The sequence below is a fragment of the Amyelois transitella genome, chromosome 6 (genome assembly GCF_032362555.1).
Source record: "Amyelois transitella isolate CPQ chromosome 6, ilAmyTran1.1, whole genome shotgun sequence".
Lineage (NCBI taxonomy): Eukaryota > Metazoa > Arthropoda > Insecta > Lepidoptera > Pyralidae > Amyelois > Amyelois transitella.
In genome coordinates, this window is record NC_083509.1 from 1,298,795 (window position 1) to 1,317,955 (window position 19,161).

A 19,161-nucleotide genomic window follows, 5' to 3' on the forward strand; every position below is an offset into this window, starting at 1 on the left:
GAGTCGCGGGGGGAAGCTAGTTTATAATATTAGTAGGATAATTAATAGCTGATGTCCACGACTTCGTCCGCGTGGCTGAACGATTTTTGTAATGTTGTCATTTCTATATTACCTAAAGTTCAGTTGGACGATCATGGAGCATCAGATGTTGCAGATCATCATTCCCTGGCCGGGGTTCGAACCCGGGACCTCCGGTGTAAAAGACAAGCGTATTACCGCTGTGTAACAGAAGCCGTCTAACTAATAAAATCAGAATAACTCATTATATCAAGTGGCCATAGTACCTATTTATATGCAAATAATAGAAGATCCGCGAGTTTGTTAAGCATCGTTATATCATCATAAGAGCCTTGTTATTTTTTGCGCGCCAAAGTTGGGGAGGCAAAAACAAGACGCGAATTCTCACTGATTTCAAACACCATTTAATTTGGTCGGATGTTTTGCTGTTAAGGATAGGATATACTAACGATAACCAGTACATAAAATGAAATAGTTAAAATAATATGTATGTACATTGAATAGGTACATTTAAAAATAATAATTCATAACAAGCTAGCAACCTCAATTCTATCATTAAGCCAAACAGCTGAACGTGGCCATTCAATCTTTTCAACTGTTGGCTCTGTCTACCCCGCAAGGGATATAGACTATATGTATGTATTGTTCTATACAGATTGTCTTCTTTCTCCGTCTTCTCACTTTTCTGCCCCAAGACGTTCGCTCTTGAGTTCTTGATTCTGGCAACTGGGTTTGCTTGAGATCCTATTGGATATTTGACCACCAGGTCGATAGCAAGCGGCCCCTTCCTTTTTTTGGTCTTGCAGTACTTTTGTGGTCTTTTTCGCGGATTTTTAGGTGCATGGCCATACCAACGTAAGCTATATAGATACAGATTTTTTAAACGAAATTTAAAAAAAAAATAGTAAACTAGCTGTGCCCGCGACTTCGTCCGCGTGGAATAGTTATTATGGGCATCATTCAATGATTCTATTTTTAACTGTAAATTTGGATAACTTTTGAAAAATGCTATTAAAAAAAGTGTTTTAAAAATCTCTAAATGCGTCTTCTAATTACCTACTCGACTTTAATAATTAGCACATTATAAGTGAATATTAAGAACCTATAGTAAAACTGATATATATAAGTATTAATCTTTTACCTATAAAATAGACAATCAAACCATTCGTCCGCGTGGAATATTTATTTTGGGCATCATTGAAGCCCTCAAGGATGAATATTTATACCCGTTTTTACATTATATCTTTGCTCCTTATAGTTTCAGCACGATGTTATATAGCCTAAAGCCTTCATCGATTAATGGTCTATTCTGAATGAAATTTTCAATTCGGACCAGTAGTTCCTGAGATAAGCGCGTTCAAACAAATAAACAAACAAACAAACTATTATTTTATCGAATAACGTGATTATTATGCATTGATAGGTTTACTCGTAATAATAATCACATATCACGGAAACGTGCTTGTGCAGTAGATAAATATCACGTTATTAAATGTTATGTCGTGTGGTTTCCGACACTTTAGAATAGAACCACTCCATATCTCTCCCATGGATGTCGTAAAAGGCGACTAAGGGATAGGATAATAGACTTGCGATTCTTCTCGTAGGAGATGGGCCTGTCACTGTTTGAATCTCAATTTCATCATAAAGCCAGCTGAACGTGGCCTTTCAGTCTATGTAATACTGTTGGCTACGCCTACCCCGCAAGGGATATAGACGTGATTATATGTATATATGTAGTGATGATACTCTTAAAATCGAAACCAATCGAAAAATAATATTAAATCATATGTAACGAATTTTTCATTAATAAAACGAGAAAAATCGCGTTTTGGAGAACGCTTCTAACGATTTCGTTTTTAAAATATATCTCTGGGGAAAATTCGTTTCATCCATATTTTCAACCAAAATAAATCGTTGTTTATTTTTTATTGAAGATACTGGTAGGTACTACGAGTATTTTGAACAGTTGACAAAATACCAAATACTTTTTCCTATTAAATCTAATAACTGACTTTAAAAAAGAGGTTATCAATTAGACTGTTTTCAATGCGGCGAGCTGATGTGATAAGAAATCAAGTATGAAAAAAAAATCTTTATTTTAAAGTAATGAATAGTAAAACTGCTTACATTTTCAAAATCTTATTCTTAACGTCATGGTTGTTAAACACTATAATTGTGTGTAATCATTATTAAAATAATAATTAAAAAAAAAAAAAAAGATTACAGACAGACAAAAACTTGACGAATAATTATACGAGTATGTAAGCACTTTTATGGCAACCGGTTGTAAGATTAATAAGATGTGTCTCAGACTCGAGTAAAAAATTGCAAGTGGAATTTGAGTTTTAGGTTTTAGTCAAATTTAACTTGCCATTGTCGATATAATATTTATTATTCTCTACGCAAAATCAATAATACATACATACATATAATCACGTCTATATCCCTTGCGGGGTAGACAGAGCCAACAGTCCTGAGCGGACTGATAGGCCACGTTCAGCTATTTGGCTTTAAGATAGAATTGAGATTCGAATAGTGACAAGTTGCTAGCCTATCGCCTAAAAAAAGAATCTCAAGTTTGTAAGCCTATCCCTTAGTCGCCTTTTACGACATCCATGGGAAAGAGATGGAGTGGTCCTATTCTTATCAATAATCTTTGTTATATTTATACAAAATTAAAAATAAAGTGCCGTGTGGTTCCTGGCACCAATACAAAAAAGAATAGGACCACTCCATCTCTTTCCCATGGATGTCGTAAAAGGCGACTAAGGGATAGGCTTACAAACTTGGGATTCTTTTTTAGGCGATGGGCTAGCAACCTTTCACTATTTGAATCTCAATTCTATCATTAAGCCAAAAAGCTGAACGTGGCCATTCAGTCTTTTCAAGACTGTTGGCTCTGTCTACTCCACAAGGGATACAGACGTGACCGTATGTAGGCATGTAAATAAAAAAAAAACTAAAAATTCAAAATTTTTATTCATTATTATAGGATACTTCATATCGCTTAATAATTGTCAAATCCTTTGGTTTCACAACATTGGTTGGTTGTCTTAAGGGCCTGACCTGAGGTGACCTGAGGTCAACAGGGCATTAGACAACGGGATAGAAATCTCTGAATCTCAATACAATCATTAAGCTTTTCAGTCTTGTTACTAGAGACTCTGACTACCACGACAGTATATACTACTAATATTGTCGTAAAAGTTGTCGCACTGTGATGTCATACCTCAAAGACCTTGACGCAAAAAAATACCAATGAATAATCATTTTTTGTTATGACATAGATATTATAAACCTTTATTTTGTTTCTACAGCTTGAAGTCATACAAACAAACGTAAAGTCACGTCTACATTCCTTGCGGGGAAGACAGAGCCAACAGTCTTGAAAAACAAAAAGTAACAGATTGCTAGCTCATCGCCTACAAAACCAATCCCAAATTTATAAACCTATCCTTTAGTTCTTGTTTACGACACCATGGAAAAATAATCAACGATAACGATTTACGAAAATCGTTATCAACATATTGAAAGCTTGACTCTTTTCTAGTTATGTACATTAGTTTGATTACCAACCGATGCTCTTACGGCGAGGGCAGAGTCTTCTAGATACATTCGGGCAACTAAATATGTAACAATGATCCACTGATAAAATTCTCTGCAAAAATTGCGGAGGTGTTCAGGTTTCTGGTCCAAAATTGCCTTAAGGCTAATGACTTAGTTTTACTTACAGACCACTTGATGGCGACATACTCGTAATTATATCATTTTTGTTTCAGGAACGAAGACCTATGCAAAATGGGGCGCGATGATAAAAAGAGCGGGACAATTGTCCTGGAAAATTTCAATTCCACGTAAGTAATGTAATGAATTTCTAATGAACACCGGCCTCTGTGGCGCAGTGGTAGTACGCTTGTCTGTGACACCGGAGGTCCCGGGCTCGAATCCCGGCCAGGGCATGATGAGAAAAGAACTTTTTCTGATTGGCCTGGGTCTTGGATGTTTATCTTTATAAGTATTTATTATAAAATATAGTATCGTTGAGTTAGTATCTCGTAACACAAGTCTCGAACTTACTTCGAGGCTAACTCAATCAGTGTAATTTATCCCGTATTTATTTATTTACCTACTTACAATTTTATAATTAGGACTTCTGCTGAACTATGCATACATACACGTACATAAATCATGACTCTTTCCCGGAGGGGTAGGCAGAGAGCTCGTTTGTGACTTCTTCGATTTGATCTAAGTAAGTTCGTCTAGGCCTTCAAACTCCACCAGTCCCATTTACACTCCCAATAAATATTTGCTTAGTCAACCCCTGTTCTTCAAATCGTTTCGAATCAGAAAAATAAATATGTAAATGATTTCACACATCACATGTGCGAAACAATTTATCGGTACTTAAATAAAATGTGATATGGCTTTCGTGGTTCAATGAATGACGCTTTGCATTTCCTCTTTTTTTTTGACAAATTTGTAAAGCTAAATTATGAAGAGATATACCCAAGAGGCACAAGAAATGTTCATAGATAAGTATTAGATGTAATACGGAAAAGTAAAAGATTTAAAAAGAATTGGTACTTTTTGTTTGAACTATAATTAATTAAAAAAGAAATTATTTAGTTGGCTTATTGAACATACTTTTTACACAGTCCATGAATTCTTCAATTTTAGCTAGTAATTTAATTTATTCATAATTATTTTAATTAATTGAAATCAAATATTGACTAATGTGAAGTTAATATTTACAGTTTAATTGACTTATGTATGTGACGAACATAGGTATGTGTAATATTATAATATTTGCATGCTATAATTAATGGCTGTTCAGGAGAAAATATGTTTAATACTATACCTTTTGTAAACCCTTATCAAAAGCAAATAAAGATACTTATATATTCTATTCAAATCTCACAGAATAAAAGCTTGCGAGAACATAATCATTGTGGCGAAATCTATACGCCTAAGTCACAAAAAAAAATAGATTCACGCGTCGCTATCAGTCAAAAACAGCGAAAAACATGAATCGCGCTAGCAAAGATTTCACGGATTGGAGCTATATATACAACTTGGCTATTATCTTGGACCAAAATCTGAGAAAAAAATGTGTGTTAATAGACTTCATAGCTTATTCTTTTATCACAGATTTTGGGCTTTCTTATTTATTTATTTCTTTGAATAAATAAGAGGAGGAGATAATTGGATAAGGTACGTAAGTTAATATTGCCAAGTCAATTACAAAACTGAAATCGTTTTTTATCATGACTTGATATGACCGGGGAATGAATATGGGACACACAATTTTTACACTTGCACACTACATAATACCTCTAATTATTAAATCTTTTCCGAGTGATTATTATTTCGAATTTCTGAGAAATTCGATTGCAAAGTTCCGTCACTGAGGAGTAATTAAGTTTTAAAAGTAATTAAACTTATTTCAGGGCGAACCTAGCTTCCAACCCTGGGTTCCAGTCGACCCTGACTTTGGGGTCCAAGGAGATTATCAATGAGAAGGCTTACAACCCCTTTGAGCATAGAAATGTGGAGCACCCTACCTCGTAAGTTTTTAATACATACATAAATATAATCACGTCTATATCCCTTGTAGACAGAGCCAACAGTCTTGAGAAGACTGAAAGACCGCATTAGTGATAGAATTGAGATTCAAATATGTAGTAACAAGATGCTAGCCAATCGCCTACATTAATAATCCCAAGTTGCCTTTCCCTTAGTCGCCTTTAACGACATCTGTGGGAAAGTTGTGGAGTGGTCTAATTCCACATTGTCGGGTACCACACGGTATGGCGTCGTAAGTTATATTTTATTTGGTTATTATCATACTTATTATTCTTTGTTGATTAACAATTAAATATTGAAAAAAATGTTTCAGTGTACAAAAATGTCATCTGAAACATTTTGTTTGTTTGTTGTATACGTTGTTTTTTAATATAGACGATATATATGTATATAATCCACAAATATATACTTATCTTACTGTTTCATATCTTTATTTTATAAGTACTTACATTAGATTTTACTGGCAGCTTCATTGGCGCGAATTTAGCGCCAACCTATAAAATAATACAGATTTTTCGCAGATCTGTAGTTTTTAATGGAATTAAAAGAACCCTATATGATCCCTTCTCCACTCTTAATTATGTATACGCAAAAAAAATTGATTCATTAGATAACGCACAAACAACCATACTCACTTTTATTTATTTATTTTGCATTTTTAATACATTTAATACATTTTTTTTTTTTAATTTTCCCCTTCCCCCCCAAAATTTACCCCCCATATACAGATTTCATCTGCTCACGTCACACCTCTGTGTTTGGGTCACAGGAATTGATATGTGTACCAAATTTCAACTTAATCGGTCTAATAGATTCGGAGATAATTGACTGTAAGCGACGGACAGACAGACACACGAGTGATCCTATAAGGGTTCCGTTTGTGTATTCAGACGTACGAAACCCAAAAAACGAACAAATTTCAAAATTATTACTCCTAAATTAGCTCCTGTCTCAACTGGCCCGCCGCCGTCGCGAAATACAGATGTCTATTCACGAAGTTTTAAATAGACATATCTATACTCTTTCTATGTCTTTGGTCATCTGACTGAACTAGGTTAACCTCTGGCTACCTATGCCTTCGGTCCTAAACCGATCTAAAACCGACCTAAAACGATCGTGAAAGACACACGTCATTTATTGAGATGTAACCTCAATAAATGACATATTAAGGACTGATAATGAAGGACTATGAAGCCCACTAAAAGGGAACCGCAGGCATATTCTTGTGAGTTCATTATGCGCACGCGTTTGGGATAATGCGATATGTCCGGAACCTTTCTCATATTCCCGTAAAGAAGAGAGACAGTGTGCCGTGTAGCTCCCGGCACCAATACAAAAAAGAATAGGACCACTCCATATCTTTCATGGGAAAGAGATGGAGTGGTCCTATTCTTTGGTGCCGGGAACCACACGGCACTGCATTTTTAATATTTTGCAATTTTAATTTTTACAAGAATCCCTCTAAATTTTTTAATCAATTTCCCAGTACCATTGGTTCCCTGGTTCACCTGCTGAAGTCCTCGCTAGGGTCTGGTATCCTGGCGATGCCTGCGGCCTTCAAGAATGCCGGACTCGCGGCCGGGGCGATTGGTACTATAGTCGTCGGGTTTATATGTACGCATTGCGTCTATGTTCTTGTAAGTATATTTTTATATATATATATATGTATATACTAACCGTGTCCGCAACTTCGTCCGCATGGAATAGTTATTTTGGGTATTATTGAAGCTCTCTAGGATGAATAATTTTCCCCGTTCTTTTCACATTTTCCATTATTTCTTTGCTCCTTATAGTTGCAGCGTGATTTTATATAGTCTAAAGCCTTCCTCGATTAATGGTCTATTCAACGCAAAAAGAATTTTTCAATTCGAACCAGTAGTTCCTGAGATAAGCGTGTTCAAACAAACAAACTCTTCAGCTTTATAATATTAGTATAGATGTATAAACAAACATACATTGTGTTAACATTAGATATAACTGATTTTGTACTTTCACTTGCAATATACCAATTATACTCGTAAATAATGCAGTGACCACGGATCGTTGAAAAAAAATCCCTTAAGAAGAAGGCAAACGATCACCTCTACCTACTTCTTATCTTACATTAAAGTTATATTAAGTGTATTTTACACACACGTCCCAACCCCTTACTGGGTAGACGGAGCTTATTAGCAACGGTGTTTAGCTGAATGCCTTATGATGAAATTAGAATCAGAAATTCGCAAGCCCATTGTCTAAATAAAGAATCTTTTGATGTTCAGATCCCGAAAAAAATATATTTTTGCTCCAATTAGAAAAAGATAAATTAACACTGATTTTTTTTTTACTTTGGTAAGTACGTTTTGTAAAGTTTTTGGATTTGGAATTGAAACAAAAATAAACAAATTATATGCGTTTTTATTTATTAAGCAATTTTTTTTATGTTCTTCATTCCTTAAGAAATAAAGTCAGGGTCACACTAAATCCGGCTCGACGTATTGACATCGAACGAGTCGAAGGTTACCCTTAGCGGTATTTGCATTATGATCTCATCAATTACCTCTTCCTTGTGTTTTCTTAGAGTAACTATGATCAAAGTACGTAGATAAACAGGGCAAATTAAAAAAATATAATAATCGATTACATTCGATTTAAAAAAAACATCTTTTACAATGTTTCATTTGTTTAGAAGGAAATTTTGAAAAAGGAAAGGAATATTTGTCTTAACAAAATATAATAATGAATAAAATCTCCAAATAATCTCCAAGCAAAACCTAGTTTTATCCCTGAAAACAATTAACAGCAAAAGAGCAACTTAAAAAAAGAAATGTGCCGAAACAAAGTCATTAATTGAAACCAGCTAAGACTGTTTTATTATGGACAAAGAAAATTCGCGATACCTCTACAAAATAAGCCCAAATACTTGGAAAATCGTAGCAAGAATTTTCAGAAATAGCCCCATTTTACTAGCGATTCGTCTTTGTTGGAATGTACAATCAAAATAAAGCTACTTTTTTTCAGTAAACTTCTTTATTTGTAAATATTTGGGTGACAGTAGTCGAACTGTAACTCGAACTAATTAAAAGCATGTAGAAAAGTCAGGCATAACTAAAAATCCCACGGCGGTCATAAACCGATGTAGTGTAGTGCCTGTAGTGCAATATGCTGCAGTGTAGTTTGTTCCGCCGCTTCTTCTACGATGGAGTGGTCCTATTCTTTTTTATATTGGTGCCGGGATTTATAAAATAAAGTCGATACTTTATTTTTACATAACGATTTATGTTAGTATCTCGTAAAACAATTTTCGAATTTACTTCGAGGCTAATAAGTCAATCTGTGTAATTTGTCCCGTTAATATAGAAAATAATCCAAGATTGTGGCTTTAGAAGTACCCCGTGTTCTTCTTCAGCGAGGTGAGGACGTAACCGGGAGTACTTTATTGATGAACAAATATCAAAAACCCACACGGCTCAAACTTGATTAATGTTTGCGCCATGAAAATGAAATTAAAATTGATCCATCGGATATTATCAGTACTGTTCATTAAGACATACCTTCTCTGTAAATTAAATACCCCCTTTACCAGACACCCACACATATTTCGTCTCATAAATCTTGAAATTTAAGTCCTTAATATGTCGTAAGGCGATTAAGGGAAAGGATAATAAACTTGGGATTCTTGTAAGCGATGAGCTAGCAGCCTGTCACTTTTCGAATCTCAATTCTATCTTAAGCCTTTCAGTCTTTTCAAGACTATTGGCTCGGTCTACTCGGGTAAAGATATGATTTATCGTATGTATATGTATTCTTTTGCAGGTAAGGACATCTCAAGAGGTATGTGTGGAGGCAAAAAAGCCGTCCATGGGATTTGCGGAAACCTGCGGGGCAGCTTTCGAATTTGGACCAAAAAAACTCAGGCCTTGGGCCAATTTTGCCAGGTAATCATTAAATTGGAGGATGGATGCTGGCCGCTCGGTGGTCGAATCGGTAAGGTGCCCGGTTAAAATGCGTGTGGCGCAAAAAGGCACAGGTTCAAATCTCACCTCGGCCATCTAACATTGACTGTTTTTGAATGTTATGTACATTAGTTTGATAACTAACCGATGCTCTTACGATGAGGGAAATCATCGTGAGGAAAACTACACATTCACGCAACTGGATACAGGTAATACGGGTTAGGTTCCCCTGCAACGGTTGCGGAGATCAGATGGGAGTCGCTTAGTGTAAAAATCTGACTCACAAAATCCAGGATCCTTGATCATAAAAACAAAGTTTCTCTATTTGTTGAGTAGACATTTATATCTCCTGGAAAACCATTCTTGTCTTTGATACAAATTTCGTTTAAATCTTTCGGACAAAAATAAGAACCTTTTTTGCTGACAGAAGCTGACATGGCTGGCATCTTCATACATACATATCACATAATCACGTCTATATCCCTTGCAGGGTTAAAGCCAACAGCCTTTAAAAGACTGATACGCCACGTTCAGCTGTTAAGCTTAATGATAGAATTGAGATTCAAATAGTGACAGGTTGTTAAATGACAAGTTTATAAGTCTATCCCTTAGGTTCCTTTTACTATATCAATAAGAACCAGATGGAATGGTCCTATTCTCTTGTTATTCATACATACATACATACATGTGGTCACGTCTATATCCCTTGCGGGGTAGACAGAGCCAAAGTCTTGAAAAGACCGAATGACCACGTTCAGCTATTGGCTTAATGATAGAATTGAGATTCAAATAATGACAGGTTGCAAACCCATCGCCTAAAAAGGAATCCCAAGTTTGTAAGCCTTTCCCTTAGTCGCCTTTTACTTGTTATTCATAAGCTACATATAATGTTTTTGTTTCAGGACGTTCATAGATTACGCCCTCACCTGTACGTACTTAGCGGCCCTTTGCGTCTACGTCGTCTTCATATCGGAAAATTTTAAAGAGGTGAGAAGGAAATTTTATAAGGGGGTTATGATTTATGAATTATCACGTATATCAATATGCACGTTCATTATGGACGAAAATTGTTATAATCTTATAATTTCATGATATAAACGATATACTATATATATACATATATACGATGGTATGGATATAGACGTGAATATATGTATGTATGTATGTAATATCATGATTCATTTCACTCATCAGGTAGACAAAGTCGAGTCTTGAAAAGACCGAAAGGCCTCCTCCAGCTATTTATATTCGATGGCTTTATCTCTTACGAGGTAGACAGAGCCAGCAGTGTTGTTTTATTGTGTTGAATAGACCATTTATCGAGAACGGCTTTAGGCTACATATCACGCTACAACTTTTAGGAGCGAAGAAATAATGGAAAAAGTGAAAAAAAAACGGAAAAATTATTCATCCCTGATGGCTTCAATGATGCCAAAAATAACTATTCCACGCGGACGTAGTCGCGGGCACAGCTAGTTACAAATATAAGACAGTAATGCAGTACAAAGGCGGGCTTATCCCAAAGTTGAAAGACGATTATAATAATTTAAATACGGAAGTACCGTGTGGTTCCCGGCAGTGCCGTGTGGGGCACCATTACAAAAAATAATAGGACCACTCCATCTCTTTCCCACGGATGTCGTAAAAGGCGACTAAGGGACAGGCTTATAAACTTGGGATTCCTCTTTTAGGCGATGGGCTAGCAACCTGTCACTATTTGAATCTCAATTCTATCATTAAGCCAAACAGCTGAGCGTGGCCTATCAGTCTTCTCAAGACTGGTGGCTCTGTCTACCCCGCTAGGGATATAGATGTGATCATATGTATGTATGTATGTAAATACGAAATAAGAAGACTAAATTTAACCCCTAACTTTCCAGGTTTTAGATGTCTACATACCAGATTACAAGCTTTCAGTGGAAGCCTACTGCGCATTGACCCTTGTGCCTCTGGTGCTGATCTGCCAAATCCGCAACCTCAAATGGCTGGTGCCATTCTCAGCGGTCGCCAACGTTTTCTTGGTCATATGTTTCTCTATCACCATGTATTACATCTTCAACGACCTGCCCAACCCTGCTGAGAAGGAGATGGTGGCTAGTGTTACCCAATGGCCTCTTTTCATAAGGTGAGATTTGGATTTGTGACGTCACAATGTTTTCCCTTACCGTTAGAGCATCGGTTAGCACTCAAACTAATGTGCGTTACTCAGAAAAACAATCATTGGTACACGGCCGTGGTTCAACAATCAATTCATTCATTGGTATTCAACAATCATTGGTATTCGAATCTGTGCCTCCACGCGCATTACTTGTGCATTTTACGGCACCTTATCGGCCTCTGTGGCGCAGCGGCAGTACGCTTGTCTGTGACACCAGAGGTCCCGGGTTCGAATCCCGGCCAGGGCATGATGAGAAAAGAACTTTTTCTGATTGGCCTGGGTCTTGGATGTATATCTATATAAGTATTTATTATAAAAATATAGTATCGTTGAGTTAGTACCTATCTCTTATTATTATTTATTATCAATTCAACCACCGATGCTCCGTTTTCATACATACATACATTATAGACACGTCTATATCCCCTGCGGGGTAGACAGAGCTAACAGTCCTGAAGAGACTGACAGGCCACGTTCAGTTGTATGGCTTTATGATAGAATTGAGGTTCAAATAGTGACAGGTTGCTTGCCCATCGTTGAAAATAAGAATCCCAAGTTTATAAGGCTTAGAATATAGGACCACTCCATATCTTTCCCATGGATGTCGTAAAAGGCGGCTTATAGGACGGCTAATAAACTTGGGATTCTTCTAGTAGGCGATGGGCTAGCAACCTGTCAATATTTGTATTTCAATTCCATCATTTAGCTAGAAGCTGGACGTGGCCTTTCATAAAATATTTATACACGTGAAGTGCATCTTATGCCGAAATACTCGTAGCTTATTGCATTTCTAAGGAGGCTGAACTCTAGATATCATACATATAATCATGTCTTTATCCCTTGGGGGGTAGACAGAGCCAAAGTCTTGAAAAGACTTATAGACCACGTACAGCTGTTTGGCTTAATGATAGAATTGAGATTCAAATAGTGACAGTAGGTCGCTAGCCCATTGCCTAAAAAAGAATTCCAAGTTTATAAGCCTATACCTTAGTCGCTTTTTACGACATCCGGGGGAAAGAGATGGAGTGGCCTATTCTTTTTTTTTATTGGTGCCGGGAACCACACGGCACCTGTAGATATCTGAATTTGCAATTCAGTGTTTCGCCCTTGCTGAGTCCATTAACAGTACAGTAACATACAAATATCAGTTTAGTTATTAAACTGACTACAATTAAATTCTAACATTCTTTTATGCCGAACAAATCATATTGATTGAGCTTATCCCAAAATAAATTCACTATTTGTTCTATGGGATACCTGAGCGGTATACTAACTCAACAATCATACTATACTATATAGTGACAAAAAATCATATCAACAAAAAACCCCAGCGTAATAAGAAGTTAGTTTTTTATTATGACCTTATAGATCGAACGGGACTTCCATCTATCACCCAGATATATCATCTACGCGTTACCAAACTCCATTAAACAGAAACACACGTAAAACAAGTGCCGTGTGGTTTCCGGCACCAATTAAAAATTAGAATAGGACCACTCCATCTCTTTCCCATGGATGTCGTAAAAGGCGACTAAGGGATAGGCTTACAAACTTGGGTTTCTTTTTTAGGCGATGGGCTAGCAACCTGTCACTAGTTGAATCTCAATTCTATCGTTTAGCCAAATAGCTGAACGTGGCCATTCAGTCTTTTCAAGACTTTTGGCTCTGTCTACCCCGCAAAGGATATAGACGTGACCATATGTATGTATGTACAAATAAAACAAAACGCGACAATCGCTCTAAAAATTGGGTTTTCAAAACAGGTTCTAAGCAAAATGTACTTTATTCCCTTCACAGTACCGTCATATTTGCGATGGAGGGGATCGGTGTTGTGATGCCGGTTGAAAATGAAATGGCCAAGCCTCAGCAGTTTTTGGGATGTCCTGGAGTGCTGAATGTGGCGATGACTATTGTCATATCTTTATATGGAATCGTCGGGTTCTTTGGCTTCATCAAGTATGGAGACGAAGTGAGGGGCAGTGTCACTTTGAATTTGCCGCAACATGAAGTGTAAGTAATATATATGTATATACTAGAGGCCGCCCGCGACTTCGTCCGTGTGGAATCAATCCCGCTGGAACTCCGGAATAGTAGCCTTTATGTTATTCTGGGTCTTCAGCTACCTACATACCAAATTTCATCGTAATCGGTTCAGTAGTTTTTGCGTGAAAGAGTAACAAACATCAGTACTACAATACTAATAAACTTTCGCATTTATAATATTAATAGGATTAAGTTAATAACAAATTAAGTCGAGAAAACCTTAAAACAATTAAAGTTTAATCATTTTCCCTCCAATTTATTACAATTTATTTATAACTTATCTAAATAATATGGGAATAAAATAAAAGGACAGTAATAACATTCCCAGACTTGGTTAAGAGACTTTGAGTCGAGAACAGGAAATCTAAATAAGAAGACTACGAGTATATAATTCATGTGTTTGAAATATTTAAAATTATTTTCACTTCCCACACAAATCGTACCACTCATGTATTTACAATAAATAAGATCAAAAATTTAATTAAGTACTTATGTGAATAATTGAAGCTCATCATCATCATTGATTAATAAAAATTAACCACCATTTAATAATATCTTATTTAATGAATGAAATTTAAACGAGAGAGAAGAAATTGATGAAGTTATTTCAACTAATTGGGTTATATCCAGGCAAATGTTTGATTAGGAGCGACAGCACCAAATTTTGACATAGGTACCTAAAGCGTATTTACTAACTCAAATGCTACGGTGTTCAAACAAAGAACTAAGTTTAAATTCAGCTAAAAGATGATGGCACATAACCTTACCTTGGAAATTTTAAATGCCCGACAATTTTTTTAAAGTCCTTTTTCTTATACATCGTCGGATTCTCGCAAGCCTATATTTAAGCAATCTATGTATTGTAATAATGGTCTTATTGTAAAGAATTACAATAGTGTTCACCTCCCTTTCCTTGCCACGCAGATTAATAAATTCTTTAAAAATATACTACCTAATTAAATTCTCTTTTTTAAGGCGATAAGGTGGCACGGCACCTGTAATATGCAGTTTGTTACCGCTTCTTCTGCACTGACGCCTTGGAAGCGGCAGTAAACCTAGTTTTAAGTAATTTATTTGACGTCAACCAATGTTGTTAAACCATACGTTTTGACAATTATTAAGCGATATGAAGTATCCTATAATAATGAATAAAATATTTGAATTTGAATCTTTATTCCATCTTTAAGACGAACAGCTTTATCTGATCTTCCACTCAATTTTAGACTGTCGGCTCTGTTAAAAATACGATAAAGATACAATGTTTGTCTATAAATTTATCAAATCTAGTTAGTTAGTTATCTAGTTTTTGGTTGAGGATCAAGTGAATATTTTATATTATCGATGCCATCGATGATTGTTATTAATTGCATGTCTATTTCTTTCCATGACCAAGGTAATAATTCTAATCTGTGGATGCACTGACTGAGTCAAATAGCCGGAACCAAAGCGAAATTCAAATATAAGCTTCATCCAAACTTTATAAGTAAATTCTGTTTTAGTTAAGTTATCCATGAGAGTAATTAAGTTATCTGAATTCGATGTTACATACGCTGATGAAATTTATTTTATCATGGATATTATGAATATAGAGGAAGATACAGATGACTGACAGGCTGACTAAGAGGCTTAATATTTTTAAATTTGAAATTGAAAATGTAGGTAGGCTGTGTAGGCGTGTAGTAGGTCTAAAGAGTGTTTCTGGAAATTCCCGTGGGAATGAAAATTAAAGAAATTTACGCAGGTGAATTTGCGAATATCAATAATTTTATTTTAGGACGTACATACATTTTCATATTAAAAAAGGCGATAAGTCTTACCAATGATATCAATAAACAAGTAACAGTAAAGTTTCAAATTCACTTTTCGGTTTCAGCGCCGCCCAAGCTGCCAAGATCCTGATGGCCCTGGCGATCCTCTTCACCTACAGCCTGCAGTTCTACGTGCCCATGGAGATGATCTGGAGACAACTCCACGACAAAGTCTCCGTGAGATACCACAACATCACGCAAATCTCTATTAGGACTGCAGCCGTTGTTGGTTCAGGTAATTTAATACTAGCTGAAGATGCCAATTTAATTTGAAGTGACCAACTAAGGTAATTTAAATCTAGCTGAAGTAGAAGATGCTAGTTTGATTTCAAGAGGCCAACTTAAACCAAAGAAACATATTAAAAGATCTGAGAATGGACTCTTTAACAGATTAGACATTGTCAGTGTTTCGATTCATATAAAAAATGTACTATATCAGTTGACCTAACATACTACTAACTTGAAAGTTTGTTGATTTTTTACAAGTTAGGTTTAAAGTTAGCGACACGAACAGATGTGAGAAAGAGAAAAGTTTATTTGGACTATTGTTGTGTGTCTCACTGTAAATCTAATTCTTGCAAGACTCTGCTGTCATTAATCATCCAATTCAAAGGAACCGTTTAACTACGAAAGAATACTATTCAAATCTTATTGTTTTATAATCATTTTTTTAATTAATCTTTATTCAATTTTCAGTTGCACTAGCCGCCGCCTTCCCTAACTTAGAGCTGTTCATTAGCCTTTGTGGAGCTATCTTCCTCTCCAGCCTCGGTCTCCTCACTCCAGCCATCATCGATACCGTCCATAACTGGGACCGGGGCTTAGGCAGGTTCAACTGGATTCTTTGGAAGAACATCTTCATCGGAATCATCTCCCTGATCGCCCTATTTGCCGGTTCTTACGTCTCAATCCAGGAAATGGTCCACAAATTTAATACACATTATGTTTCAGATTTAGTTGTTAATGACACTATAAGTATAAGTAATCAAACTCTCGTATTATAAGGTTGTGACTAAATTTGTGACTTCAGACGGTTGTGCTTTTGAATTTGTTAAATTGTATAATGACTCTAACTATTTTCTATATTAGTCTGGGAATATTTTTTTGCATGAGATTAAATATGATATGAAAATAAAAAAAATAGGTAATCCAAATCCGTGCGAAAAATATGGATTCTTGAGAGCAGGAACCACACGGCACTTAAATAGGCTAAAAGATAATAAATAAATTTACACTATTGTTTTGCAAAATCCATATGAATCCAGAATGCCCTATCGCATTAAGTCCACCTATTATACACAATACATGCATAAAATTTAAATAAAAAAATATGAAGCCATGAGTTGTCTATGATTCATGGACCAACGTAGAATGAAAAAAATATGTTTAACAATGAATTAAGATATAAGATCAACATAGTTGTGAACTTTACGACTTAATAATTTATAGTGAGTAACAGTTTCAGTACAATGAAAGTCTTAAATGGTCTGAAAGACTATAAAATTAAAATTAGTTTTATAAAGTAGATAGTGGATTTAGTGGTTAATAAGACAATGAAATATTTAAGAGGCAATAAAATAAATTGTGTTACTAATCTTAATTTAGTTTTAAGCGCCAGTTAGGATAAGACTTAACATGGGTTGCATCATATAACTAATTCCCGCTTTGCCATTTTTTTTACTCAATTTTTTTTTGTACTATTACTCAACAATTGCAGTGACTATATCATATTCAATAATAATCTGAAATAAAATTTGACGTTAACTATAACCGAGGCTTCAGTGCAATTCACTTTAAACAATGTAATAAAATAACAAGGGATTAAAATCCGTCCTTTAAAGTCTAACATTGTTAAGGTTAGTTAATTAATTTACTCTTCCTTACCATACCAATTAGGCGCGCGAAATATATGCGGGCACTTAGTGTTTGTGTGTTAAGTACGCGTGGCTCTCTGTGTGAAGGTACGGTGTGTAAGTTTGTTTTAAAAAGTTTTTGGTAATTAAAGGCCCATTTAAGAGCAGATTCGGTCTACCAACTCAATTTTTTTTTTGTTTACCATACCTAATAGTTACCATCCCCCGTAACGTACGCACGCTTGACGTCGTTTTTTGCGCGACCTATTATATCGCTGTCCCGTTTTACGTCATAATAAAAAGCGAAACAGTATGATATTGTGAAACCGTGATCCAATATGGGTGAAGGATGTGGGTGTCAGACAGGAATTCCTCCGTGTAAAAATGCCTGACTTACTCTATGAAATGAGGAAAAAGAAATTTCTGTAACACTGCTTAAACATAATTTACAGCCTACGCAAAATTCTTGTTTAGAAGGCCGAAAAATAAGAATAAGTTATCAGAATATTTTTGCAACTTAACAAGTGATATACATTTTTTATACCTACCTACTTTCTTTATTGGGATCTAGAATTTTACAAAGTTTTCCATTTGTGTTAATATTGACTGAGGGTGAACTAAACAGAAATCTTTATATTAATTGTTTTCTAACTATCGAAAACATATTATTTACGTGAATAAAGTAATAAAAGAAAAATTCTAGGTAATAGGTTTTCAAATTACACACAAAAGCATGAATGAAACTTTATAAGTCTTCATGAACAAACTTTTTTAACTCATTTCGTTTCAACAATGTGATGACATAAAGTACATTTTATTAAATAAAATTTGAAATGTGATACGTTATTTATTAAGTGCTAGTTTAATTTAACAGAAAATAAAACATATTAAAAATATATATTTTTTATTATTGATCCTCCTTTCTGGTAAAAAGCTGAAATTGGACACATGAATACTGTAGTTATCAGGAAGTGACAGATATTATAACACATACATACATATAGTCACGTCTTTATCCGTTGCGGGGTAGACAGAGCCAATAGTCTCGGAAAGACTGAAAGGCCACGTTCAGCTGTATAGTTTCAAGATGAAATAGAAATTTAAATAGTGACAGGTTGCTAGCCCATCGCCTACAATAGGAATCTAATTTATAAGCCTATAAGTTCCCTTTTACGACATCCATGGGAAACACATTAAGTGGTTCCATTCTTAAGTGGCGGAAACTACACGGCACGAATAATATGAATATGCAAATGAATGTGTTATTTATGAATGTAGACTTGGTGTTTTGCATAAACACAAACAACATAAGTGAAGCTGTGACAGCCGACTTGTTTATGCGAGTTAAAACTACTTAACATAGTTATATGACTGATACCTGGGTTTACAGGACAAAACATAGATTGAGCTAACCCTAAAGTAAGTAATATCTCTAGAAATAAAAAGTGCCTTCGTACTAAATTTCTCTTTAGTTCAAGTTCTATTTTTTCTTTTTCCTTGATGTACATAAATATATAAATAAATTATGAGTTTCTAGCTCATCGATAAAATTGATTGTGTGTAACCTCTTTATTGCACAAAACATAATTATATGATATTATACAGTTCCTGAAATTAATATGGCGGACTTATCCTAACTGGAATTTCTTCCAGTCAACCAAATTAAATTTGGAATATTCCACAACAAAAAGGCAGAGCAGATAAAAATCATTACGGATGCACTAAAATAATTTTTGTTATAAAATTAAAAATATTTAAGA

The 19,161-nt window shown here is 35.3% G+C and overlaps 1 protein-coding gene across 1 annotated transcript in view; it reads left to right on the forward strand.

Moving 5' to 3' along the window:
• LOC106142875 (proton-coupled amino acid transporter-like protein pathetic) overlaps positions 1 to 18,252 on the forward strand; it is a 32,508-nt gene extending 14,256 nt beyond the window's left edge. The window contains exons 2-10 of the mRNA XM_013344812.2: positions 3,801 to 3,875; positions 5,469 to 5,585; positions 7,091 to 7,241; positions 9,400 to 9,521; positions 10,442 to 10,526; positions 11,420 to 11,664; positions 13,495 to 13,707; positions 15,614 to 15,783; positions 16,245 to 18,252. Coding sequence (XP_013200266.1) covers positions 3,820 to 3,875; positions 5,469 to 5,585; positions 7,091 to 7,241; positions 9,400 to 9,521; positions 10,442 to 10,526; positions 11,420 to 11,664; positions 13,495 to 13,707; positions 15,614 to 15,783; positions 16,245 to 16,552 — 1,467 coding nt within the window. The 5' untranslated portion in view covers positions 3,801 to 3,819 and the 3' untranslated portion in view covers positions 16,553 to 18,252. The remainder of the gene's footprint in view (positions 1 to 3,800; positions 3,876 to 5,468; positions 5,586 to 7,090; positions 7,242 to 9,399; positions 9,522 to 10,441; positions 10,527 to 11,419; positions 11,665 to 13,494; positions 13,708 to 15,613; positions 15,784 to 16,244) is intronic.
• Positions 18,253 to 19,161: the final 909 nt, after the last annotated feature.